This window comes from Amblyomma americanum, chromosome 1, assembly GCF_052857255.1.
Source record: "Amblyomma americanum isolate KBUSLIRL-KWMA chromosome 1, ASM5285725v1, whole genome shotgun sequence".
In the NCBI taxonomy this organism is placed as follows: domain Eukaryota; kingdom Metazoa; phylum Arthropoda; class Arachnida; order Ixodida; family Ixodidae; genus Amblyomma; species Amblyomma americanum.
Window position 1 is genome coordinate 330,200,463 of NC_135497.1, and position 12,188 is coordinate 330,212,650.

At 42.5% G+C, this 12,188-nt stretch overlaps 1 protein-coding gene across 1 annotated transcript; it reads right to left on the reverse strand.

The window, feature by feature from the left end:
• Positions 1–487: 487 nt before the first annotated feature.
• in (inturned planar cell polarity protein) lies at positions 488–8,755 on the reverse strand. Its single transcript, XM_077649890.1, has one exon. The coding sequence runs from the start codon at positions 8,431–8,433 to the stop codon at positions 5,734–5,736; it is 2,700 nt and encodes an 899-aa protein (XP_077506016.1). The 5' UTR covers positions 8,434–8,755; the 3' UTR covers positions 488–5,733.
• Between the last annotated feature and the right edge of the window lie 3,433 nt (positions 8,756–12,188).

Consider the following 12,188-nt stretch of genomic DNA (forward strand, 5'->3'; position numbering starts at 1 on the left):
CCTTAGAATCTATGTAGAACCGCAGTTCTGTATACATTGCAGATTTGTATCACCATAACATTCATGTAAGGGCCGCACTTCTTTTTGACAAGATGCAGCCCTTGCACGTAAGCAGCATTTTTCCACTCAATTTCAGACTATAGATGAACCCAGATTGTGTGACTACCTTTATTTTGAGATGAAGTATTATGGGCCTGGTGGATCATTTCTAGAGTTACACGAATTAAATGATTGATACAATGACTTCAAGTTACTACAAATAAAATTTTGGCTGATCGTTCGAAACAGCACTTTGCACGCAAGACCCTGGCTGTCAGTACGATATGGGTTTTACCTCGCCTGTTTTTCGGCTGACTTCACTGCCGAAAGTGTTGAGGAAATCAATCATACCTACATTTTGTTGAGGTTGGGCTGTTTACCACGGGAGGAAAATTATACGCACATGAAACACAATTGGTCTTTGTCGACTTTTTTTTTCTTTCTGATGCCAAGTTGGGGGGAGAGGCCCTTACACGAGCGGTTATTATACGAATGTATGCAGTATATATATTCAATTTCTTAATGACAAAATCATAACCTTGGTGGCAAGTTTAGTTGTGTATTGTTTCTAGAATGAGCTCTGAAAAGTTTTTCTTTGTTCACAGTAAGCTATATATCTGTTTTCGAAAATTGCAATTTGTGCTGAGCACTGTAATACAAAGTTCTTTCCAACACCAAGGCTTACTAAACACAAAAGCCTTTCTATTGACTGAGAAGTACTCATAATTATTCAGTGCTGCTACTATTCAATTTGCATTTGATTCAGGTCCAAATACTATTGCTCTCACTCAACTAAGAACACGTTAAAGAGAAAAGAAAAAATTTTTTCTTTTTACTATGTACAATTCAGTTACTACAGGATGGAGAGTTGGGCCATGACCACGTGATAAAACTAGAGAAAAGTATGCAGCACTAGAACACTACGACGCCAGACCACCAGATACAAGCCCTTCCGAGACTGGTGGGAAATTTTAGCTAGCCACATTATCAAGAGAATCTCTTTCTAAACAGCGATGAGTGGGTCGCAGTATGCACTGATAAACATAAGGTTATGTCTAAGTGACCGGCGCATCACTTCCCATTTATATCCTTGCAAACCTTGCCATGGCATTTGAGAATATGTGTAGCTTTTGATGGAGGGTCTACATGTGGTCATGTTTAAAACACATTTAGTTGAAAGTCCAACACTGTGCCGTGTTACTTTTCACCCTTGTACCGTTTGATTTTGACCAGTTTTGTTGTACAATACTATTCATGTGAATTCAAAAGCCATCCTTATATTACAAAAAAATGTGACAGAGAAGGTTCCAAGAGCATTTTATATTGCCCTTCAGCAATGATTAATAGTGACAGGCACCTGGTGATATCATTCCCTTACAACATGAGGCAGCACCAAACTATGAGAGAGCTGCATGCAATTCTCCAACAGCACAGAGCCTTGTAACAATGGATGTGTAAAAATGGATAGACATGATTAATAGCTGCTACTTCTGAATACTGCAAAAAGTGTCTTGTAGCACACACAAAAGGCACATCACGGAGGAACGCCGAAGAGCACTCCTAGTTGTGCTCCATTTAGCTCATCAAGGCACCAAAGAATGATGTTTACATGAAATTCTTGGTCGCACAATGTTTTCAGATGCAGCGATTTAATGCACCAAATGTTGCAGCTGCCCTGTCTTAGATGCAGTAACAACTGGAGCAAATACTGCTGTCAATATTGGACCACAGTAAGGGCTGATAGGCATCACCCATACATCAACTGTCAAGTTAATGCAGAGCAGCAAGAGTGAAAAGCACCACTTCGAAGACTGACATGAGTTTGCTTTGTGTACGACATTCAAACATGACTTAAACCTCTCAAGCACACTAGAAAATTTAATCCATGTTACGACACAGTACTACAGTCTTCGCAATTTTATAATATTTCTCATAATATTGAATTCTGGCTCGACCAGCTTTATGTGAAGTGCTCATGGCCTATAGGAAAAACGAGTACCGATCAGATCAACAGTGTACAATGCCAGCATTGCATGCAAGTTGCTGTCTGTGGTAGCGGTAGATGGTGATGCACCATGGCCATGCACCAGCAAGGCAAGTGCACCACTGTGCAACAATTTGGATCAGGTACCTTGTTCAGTAGCCACTAACTATAAAGTGTTACTACATTACTTTTCCATAAAAAAAAGAGTAGGAAAAGCTTTTGAGTTACCAGCTATAATAGCTACATAGCAACTTGTTAATCGGTAGCCTCATTAGCTAAGTTCAAGTGTTTATTCTGCACAATCAACACTGAGCTCTTGTAGCAGTTTCAAGCTGCTACCATCTGATCTGGGTTCTTCACATAACTTCAACAAAACAGGCCAACAGCACTGCCAGAAACTCCCTATGTTTAGAAAATTCTGGTACATTTTGTGAGAATAAAGCTTGAGCAGAATTTTTATTCAGCACTCAGTTACGATGCATTGGTTGTGTATGGTTTCATTGCACGCAAGGAATTTGGGCCAGGCATAATTAATACCACACACGGAATTAGAATTAATACATTGATTAATAACATCAACTTTTGAACTGCAGATAATATGTGATAAAGTTTCATTATAAAGCTGAACACCTTCCTAGAAAGGTATGATAGCTTGCACCCGATATCATGGGCACCATGATGAACCGCACATAGCTTCAGCAATGCACGCCAGAACACATTTCAATAAGCGCGCCTTCTCGCAGTGCTCCTGTTTCGCCAGCATGGCGGCTGCTGTGACATTCATGCAAGCTATGCGTAAGGAGTGTTGCCTCCTGGGCTGACTATGTTATTAAGCAATGAACTTTGGACACTACACGTTCAAATGAAATTTTGAGTGTCCCCTCTTCCCCAAGAGCACACCACTTTTTTGATGCAATCCACACCAGCAGCAATGCACTTTCACCACCATTTCACTAGTCTCTGAATGCTGTCGCAGATGAACGAGGGCGACTGTTCTGCCTCGCCTATCTTGCAGCCTGGACCTCTGCCAACAGACGTCTGGCCATTTCCCAAGACGAGGGAACAGCTGTAGGGTACCTGCTTTGAGTTGGACAAAAAGGTCATTTGTACAGTGCACTGTAACTGTCGTCTACATCCACCCTCATTCTTCTGGACGGCATGCAGATACTAGTGGACTGGTGGCAAATGTATGATATATGTAGCTGATGGTGCACACCAAGATTACAGCCTCTCAGACTGTTATTACAAAATCAGTGTAGTTTGAAGTTTCCAGCAACACTGTACAGTTAAATGAAACTCCTCAAATATCTTCAGCAGTTTAAAAGTTTAACGTAATTATTGAATTAAGAACAAAATTCTCTTCTATGCACTAGATGACCACCAACATCACTGTTCGGTCCTTGCAATATGTTTAGCCTCGTCGCATCGTAAGTGCATCACTTTGAACCGCATAATTAGTCTAATATCTTTTCACCCTCGCAGTCTGTTGTTAATGGCAGGCAATCTTAGCTCTGGCTTATACTGGTTGTTAAGTTCATTTACTGCTTTTTTTTTTAATGTGAGCTCTGACATGCAGGTGGAGAACAAGAAAGGTAAGAACCTTGACATTCATGAAATCTTATTCACGGAAACATGCCTGCTTCTACGCAGCACCTGAGTAAATGCACATGAATAGGAACATTCAGGAAAACAAGAAAAGAGAAAAAAAGTGAGAAATGGGCATGAACACAACCTTTTCGTGTTATTAGTTCATCTCTGTGAATGCTTAACCAGTGTTACCTTTGGAAAAGAATAAGGCAAAGCCAACCAATTTAAGCATGACCACACAGTTAAAAAAAGTCAAAAGTTTACCTTTCATTTCACACCAAAACTAGCCTAACACAGAACTTTGATGCTAGGCAAGTGTACTAAAATGGAATAACAGGATGGCTGGTTCACATAAACATGCCAGAGTTTCCAAACATGCTTCCAGTAATACAGCATAAAGAAATTTTTAAGGGCACAGGGTAGGCTAAAATTAGGGAGTGGGGGGGGGGTCGATTTTAGTTTTTTTTTGTTGCTTTTTTGAATTCCCAATCCTCTCTCAACAATATGCAGTGCACCACATGCTTCTCCGTGTTTTTATTGAGCCAAAACAACCAAGTTTTCGGAACCATGTAGCGAGCGGCAGGGCTCCATTTTTTGGACCTGGTACAACCTGGATGTCAGTCGCGTTTCCGCTCCGAACAAAACCACTTTTCTCAAAGCTTAGTGTATTTTATAAAGCAGTCTGGGAACAAAAATGCACGTGGTACTATTTATTGAACACTAGTGGCTTTTATACATTGTTGCTGTTCCCACGTGTGAGACTACTATTTCATTGACAAGATACAAACCTATTAAGGCTCAGCTATAAGAAGAAATGTTGGAGATCTGGAAACAATGCGGAAAGCTGTTTGGGCAACATGCTTTCATATGTTGTCTACCGATAAGGACCCAAGTCATGTGCTCTGCCCGAAAGACACTACCACTTGGTGTGCCTACAAAAGGGCGCAGTTGACAAAGGAATCATTTGTACATACGGAACCCTTGCCTCCTGCAGTCCTTCATGCCATGAAGCCAATTTTCCAACAACGAGCTCAGCCAGAGCTACTCAAAAATTGCCTTCATGGGAAGACTCAAAATGCCAACTAATCTTTCAACCATGTCGTGTGGGAGCGTGCACCGAAAAATGTGTTCCTTGTCATGAAGACGCTCAAAATTGCAACTTTAGACGCTTTTCTAACATTCAACAAAGTCTGCATGGGCAGGGTTAACGTCCTGGAGGCGTTTGGGATATCGCCAGGGCGCAACACTGTGACGTGGTTAGGTAGGGCGGACCACCGGCGAGAGTATATAGCCAAGAAATGTGGAACGGATGACAAACAAGCCAGACAAGCAAAACGACAATGAAAGAAGCAACAACACACTGGCTGTAGTGAAGACTGCATGGCTGGGGGCTATTAAATAAATGCTTCAGTGCATCCCGTAAGTGAGCAAAAATGAAACACATTTTTTCTCTCTAAACCTCAATATCTCGAAATGACTTTTTTTGTTACATTTTCCCCATTATTATAAAATCCAGAGAAGACAGAGCGCTAATTTTTTTTTCTGCACAAACTAAACAGCAGCGCCACGCTAATGAACTAGGATTATTCCAATACATTTATTATTTTAGTTTCGAGAAACAATTTTTTTGTGAAAAAACTACAAAAAATTTACGCTTTGCAAAATTGTTTCTATTTGACGCAGAATAATAACCCTAGTTCAGTGGCATGACTACATAAGCGGGAATAAAATAAAATAAACCCCCAAGAGGCAAGTGCATTAGTTCCTGAGAAAACGGGTCATACATATGCCACAAAATAAATGGGAAGTATAGGGCCTACCCTGTGTCCTTAAGTAACTTGGCCAATTGGACCCATGTAAAAGCAGCAGATGGTAATGATGTGCCAATTCTAAGCATATGAATAGCACACAGTTCATTAAACAACAAAAGTTGTGCATCAAGTGCTGCTACAATATGAAAAACAATATATGCAGAAAAGTACACAACCGGTGCTACAAATCAGACGTGATATACAATAGTGACAATGTCCAATAAATATGTGGTTATGAATGCATGAAGGCGTACTCTGCTGGACATCCAAATGATTTCTAATGTAAGACCCAGCCAGAACAAAGGATGCAGCTTATATCTGCAAGCCAAAAGACAGTCTGAATGCCATCTCCAGTGCAGTTGCGGAAACATCTTCATGCATACAAACATAAACCTCCCTCGGCTGACACTTGTCAGCAAAAAGACGACCCACGACCCAGTATGAAACGAGACCCTTGGCCCTGCTCTTGCTACTACTGGTGGCAGGACAGGTGAACAGCACCCCATGCTCTCTTACACATGAAAGGCTCCTATCTGAAAAGAACTTGCTCTCACCATCTGTTTCATCTTCCCTTGCACACCGTGCCTCTTTTGTTGTACAATGGAACACTTTCCTTATTTCTAAGCAACAGCGGTAGAAGTTGTCAACAACCTCAACACCCAGGTTGCTCTTAAGGGCAGATTCCACTGGTGCGACAAATACACCCTCTGCAATTTCTATACTGAGGTAATGAAAGACAAGATTTTCATCAGCACAGAGGACTGGCTGCGAAGACCTTGCATGGCTCTGTCCTTGGCTGCTGCCGTCTTCAAGACTGCGACGAAGGCTGCTCAAGTCATAACTGCTGGTGAAAGCCCGGTGCAACTTATCATCCCGGTTCTGATAGATGTCACTGCCACTGGTGCGAGAGTCGCAGTCAGAGCTGGTGGACATTGAGCAATGCCTTGCTCGCAGCCCATTGGAGTCACTGCAGCTGCTGTAACTCCTGCTCATCTGCAGGTCATGCTCTGAGCAATCGAACTGGCTGCTCGTACACTGCAGCAGATGACACTGTTCCACATCGCTGCTTTTCCTGGCTCGCCTTGGGGACAGAGATGGAGGCACCGACAGGAAAAAGCTGGAATGACTGTCTTTCAATGGGCTCTGGCACCAACTTGAGCTTGTAGAGCTGGCAGTTGAGCCAGGCATGGAGCTACGATTCAGAAGGCAGCCTTCGGCCACTGTGAGCACTCCAAGGAACTCAAGTTGTAGCAATGAGTTTTGTGCCCGGTCTATATAGACTGTGTCAGGTGTAGGGTTCACCTCTGCAAGAGACGCACAGCCTCCCACCTCCAAAAGCGACAGTAAGAGGCTGTGTTTTAGCCCCACAATGAGAACAAAGTGTCGATCATTTGCATGTTCATCTTGAAGGAAAACTTCTTTCCACACTACAACCTGCCCGACTGATTCTTCTTTTGTGAGCGCCAGTAGCTGATAGTGGCGGCAGTACAGAAACACATTTTCAAGATAATCTTTTGGTAAGTGGTTTCCAAGAAGAAAACCTTTGTAAAAGGCACACGAGCCAAGAAATGTAAAGCGCCTGGTTGATTGATGAAACGCCTCGGACATGTCTGCTGACTCAAGCTCACTCAGCACGGTATCGACATGTCCCTGAGCCTCCATGGGGAGATGCAACCAGTGAACATGAGGCAAAGAACGCATTAACCTGAAACTGTTGCGCTGCGGTTCTGTGTCTAAAAGCATTTCTCGAAAGAAGTGAAGAAGGAAGAGGTCTATGCAGTCATGATTTTCCACAGTCTTGAAGGCTTGCGACAATGATCTATGCTCCAACTTAAGCAGCTTGACAATTTCCAAAAGAAAGCTGTGGACTTCTTCAGGAGTTGCACGGGCAGCAGGCAAACAAAGCACAGCCATGCCACTTTCTTCATGAAAGTAGGCCACATGAATCAAATGACCATCCACAGTCAGGCTGCTGGTTTGTGGCTTGGCTGCCGTCACATCACCAAGAACAGAACTCAGGGTTACAAACATGCCCCTTAAGTTTGACAGTGTATGATCATGGTCAGGAAATCGATAAAACTGCTCAGTTCGGCGAGCTGGTTCACTCTGTTGGCCAATATCACTGCAGAACCCTTGATAGATAAATGCATGTGGTATTTGGTGAAGTTGCTGTTTTACTTGCTGTACAATTGCTGTCTCTCCAGACAACTGTTTTATTAGAGAACTTTGGGCGTCTACATTCTGAGGATAAGTAAACTTATCGCAGCCCGTGAGTGTGTTCTCTTCAAGGCGAATGAATTGAAGTTTCACTTTTTGTGCCTTTGTGATACCTCGCAGAATGCCATCAATATTCTTCTCATTCACACTAGACCCATCCACACCTCGCAGGACATCGCCGATTTTGATGGCTCCTGTCTTGATGGCCTCCCCATCAGGCAAGAGACCTTGTACCATGACAGGCGAACATTCCTCAAGTGCTTCAGCGGTGGCAAGCCGCGATGGTAGGCTGCCGGGTATAATACCAAAAAGCGCCTCGCAAATAGTCGCTCTGCGTCCGTAATTGTGGCGAGCCGGGTCTACATCGATGAATACCTCGATGCATTCTGCTTTGTTGAAGGACCGCAGGGATGGCTCCTTCCCAGTCGCACATTGCGATGTATCGGCCTCACCGTCACCACTGTGTTGTTTAACCTTCTTGCGGCCCACTAAACTTCTGATCTTATTTTTTGCTTCAGAGCCGAAGCCCTTAGAACGAGCAAGCTGAGAGTCATTTCCAGAACTCTTGTCGGATGCAGCGGCAGATCTTGTCCCGAACGATGACTTGTACCTTGGCTCAACGTAGAAGAGATCGCCCCTGGGACCGATGTTTTCAGCCCACTCCGGTTCGTACGACTTCTCACTACATCCATCCGGGGTTGCGCTGCTCGAATCACAATCGCAAACTTCTTCAGAAAAAGCGCGGTTAACGTGAGAGTTCTCCAATATCCGAAGGGTCTGCGGCAGCGAAGTCATTTTAAGGTTCTAAACAGGGTGCGACAGCTTCTATGACTTCGATGGATGAGTTTCTCTGTGCAAGCTAAACTGCTAAATGCAAGTTTGCGTTCTTTCCACAAACATTGCTTTGTGTACTACAACACACCACAGGCTCTCACAGTTTGGGCACTGCGCGCAGCGAACACTACAGCTATGTTAAAACGTCACCGTCACATCCATTCCGCATTTCGCCGTCACCTGTCAGTCATCAACGTTGCTGCTGCCACTGCTAAAGCTCTAGCCACCCTACCACTGCAGTGTCACAGCGTCACCGCCGTCCGCGGTCATCGCATACACAAACTAGAGTGAACTAGAGGACAGAGTGTCTCAAACGAGAGCCCAAAAGTGAGCCAAAAAAGGTCATTTCCGCTTGGAGCGCTGCGAACGTTATCCTTCTAAAGCCCATATCCTTCCCTAGGTGCCATTTTAGAGGCGACACAAACCGCGCGCTGCGTAGCGTAGTGGTTAGTGAACCCGCTTCACTCCCGCTAAACCAACAATTTTTTTTAATTTAATTTATATTACAGTTTATTTCAGTGCAAACAAGCCGTGCTACCTAAAAAAAAAAAGTCAACCGAAACCGAACTTTGTGCAGCGCCTCCTTTCTGCTGCCGTGGACTTCACAATTCAAAATATAACTGCCGGAATCTCCGTGCCACGCAGCGCCAATTTTAACGCGATAGCGTTAAGGAGCTCGTGTCGCAGAAAAGTCGGTGTCGTCGGCGTCTTTGGCCGTGAACGAAAAATGACGCATCTCGGTGCACACCTGGACCGCGCCGTAAGGGATTTTCCTTCCCTTACGACGCGGTACGGGTGCATGCCCAGCGAGAATTGTGAGACTGGCGTCATTTCCTTTATTTTCAATTTCCTTCCCTTACGGCCCGGCTCGGGTGTCCACCGAGATATGTGAGACAGGCGTGCTTTCCTTTCCTTAAAAGATATTATTTTCATTTACCTTGCCTTACGGCGCGGTTCGGGTGTCCACCAAGATATGTTTCCTGAAATTGTCCGGGCAAGGGGTCGCACCGAAGGACGATGGCGCGTTCCGTGGATTCCTATTTGGTAATGCTGCAGCACGCTGTCGCGTCCTGCTCTTAAAGGCGAATCTTAAGCGTCCTCCTAAATGTTTTAATGCGCGTTTAGAGCACACCCGACGATACTCTCCAAGCTTCGATCTGTACTTTTAGCAGATGAGTATAAGACAAACCCGCCCTACAAACAGTGATGGGAATTGTTCTGTTCAGCCACGGCCGGTCTCTAGGAGAGCGCGCGCTTTTCTTCTGAAAGAGCGCGCGCGCCCCTCTCGAGACCGGCCGTGGTTCAGCTTGACGCCTGCCAGCTGCACATGCAGAGTGCGTCACGCAGACGTACGCTGACACTTCAGAATGACGGCCCGTGGGGCGAGTTGGTGCATGACTGAAAAAACTGCGGCGCAACGAAGACAACACAAGGAAGAAAAAGACAACACATGCGCACACTACCAACTGTTTATTGGATGAAAAGGGGCACATTTACAACCCTCACTCACGATGTGACACCGCTTATTATGATGTACCCTTTATGATTAAAAAGAAGGGGAGCAATTATAGATTCGTACAGATTCGTCCTGTCAAACATATCATTGAATGTATCTCTGTCCCTCTAGCTTATATATATATATATATATATATATATATATATATATATGTGTGTGTGTGTGTGTGCTCTTACCAACTGAGCTACGGCGACGGCTGTCCAATCTGCTGCTCTCGTGGGTATTTATGTTTATTTGGTGTACGCGAACCTTGAGAGTGTTCACCAGCGCCACCCTCGATATATATATATATATATATATATATATATATATATATATATATATATATATATATATATATATATATATATATATATATATATATATATATATAACTTATGCTTAGAAACAGCAACTTTTCCCTCAGATATGCAGGGGTAGCAAAGGTGTCTGTCCTTTACAAAAAGGGTAACAAGAATGATTTCGGTAATTACAGGCCAATCAGTATTCTTCCCGTTTGTTCTAAGTGCCTGGAAAAAATTATTCTAATACGAATAGAAAAATTTCTGCAATCTCACAACATAATTACTAGTTCACAGTACGGATTTAGACAGAATAAATCTACAGAACTCGCCCTTCTTCACCAGAAGGAATATATATTAGAACACTTCGAAAGCATAATGTTAGTATTAGGTATTTTTATCGACTTTACTAAGGCTTTCGACAGAATTAACCATAACTATCTTTTAGAAAAGCTAGAATTATATGAGATACGAGGACAAGCCTTACTTCTTATGAAATCTTATTTATCATCTCGAAAACAATATGTTCAGATTAGTAACTTTAAATCATCACAACGTTCAGTTAGTAACGGTGTCCCTCAAGGCAGTATCCTTGGTCCTCTGCAGTTTAATCTATATATTAATGATATTGTTACTATTGACACTTTCGCCCGCTTTATAATTTATGCAGATGATACTACAATCCTCATACCTGGTGATACTTGCAATGATCTAAGCATGCATGCTAATCGCATTCTGGACAAACTAGCAGAATGGTCAGACATGAAATTCCCTTTCAATAAACGTGACAAAATCTAAAGCTGTAGTTTTCTGTCCGAAGAATAAAACTTGTAGTACAGAAATAGCTTTGTTTTACAAAACACAATTAATTGAAACAGTAAAATCATTTAAATCGTTGGGTGTTTAGCTTCAAGAAAACATGCAATGGGATGACTATGTTAATTACGTCATGCTGAAGGCATCTAAGGTTGTAGGCTTTCTAACGCGTCACAGAAACATTTTACCGGAAAAAGTCAAACCTGCCTTATATATAATTCTTTATTCTGCTCCCACATAAATTATAGTACATTAGTTTGGGCTTGCAGCAACAACACATTCTAATTTACAAAGGATATTGGTGCTTCAAAAAAAAAATCCTTCGTATAGTCTATGATTTACCTAGCAGACACACAACCCAGAATCTGATAACTACCCTCGGCATCATTACAATACTAAATATTTATGCTTATAGACTGTTGCGCCTATACAAAGTTGAGCAATAATGACGTATCGACACCATTTCCTTTCTGGCCCGTTTGCATCAGTCTGATTCTCCCTATCCGCACCACCATAAACAACAGTGGGTTTTACCATTTACAAGAACCAACTATGGCCGTCAAATGCTTAATTATCAGTTACCGCTCGCACTAAACAAGCTAATTGAAGCTAACGTTAGCCTTCCCGATATTACTCTCTCCTCTCTGCAAAATATTCTAGTTCATCTCAGTTACCACTAATACATCAACCGTTTTGTATGATGGACCTTCTACTCTTATTTGTTGTTTGATGCTTAGCCGCCTATTTTATTTCGTTCCTTATAATTCCTTGTATTTCTGTTTGAATGTATGGTGTTCATTTTCTGGACTGTATACTATTGTATATTGAAGCTGACTGTTATGCTAAATAAAATTGTTTTTCGTCCCTGTCACTGCCGCCTGAACGGGAGGTGAGAACTCTGTCAAGCGGAATGCCGTTTTCTCTCCCCTCCTCCATCAAATTGTATTTGATCTGAATGAAATAAACTTTTATTATTATTATTATTATTATTATTATTATTATTATTATTATTATTATTATTATTATTATTATTATTATTATTATTATTATTATTATTATTATAGCGGTAGCTCCGTATTTTTTCTCACAGCGCAACAAGAACG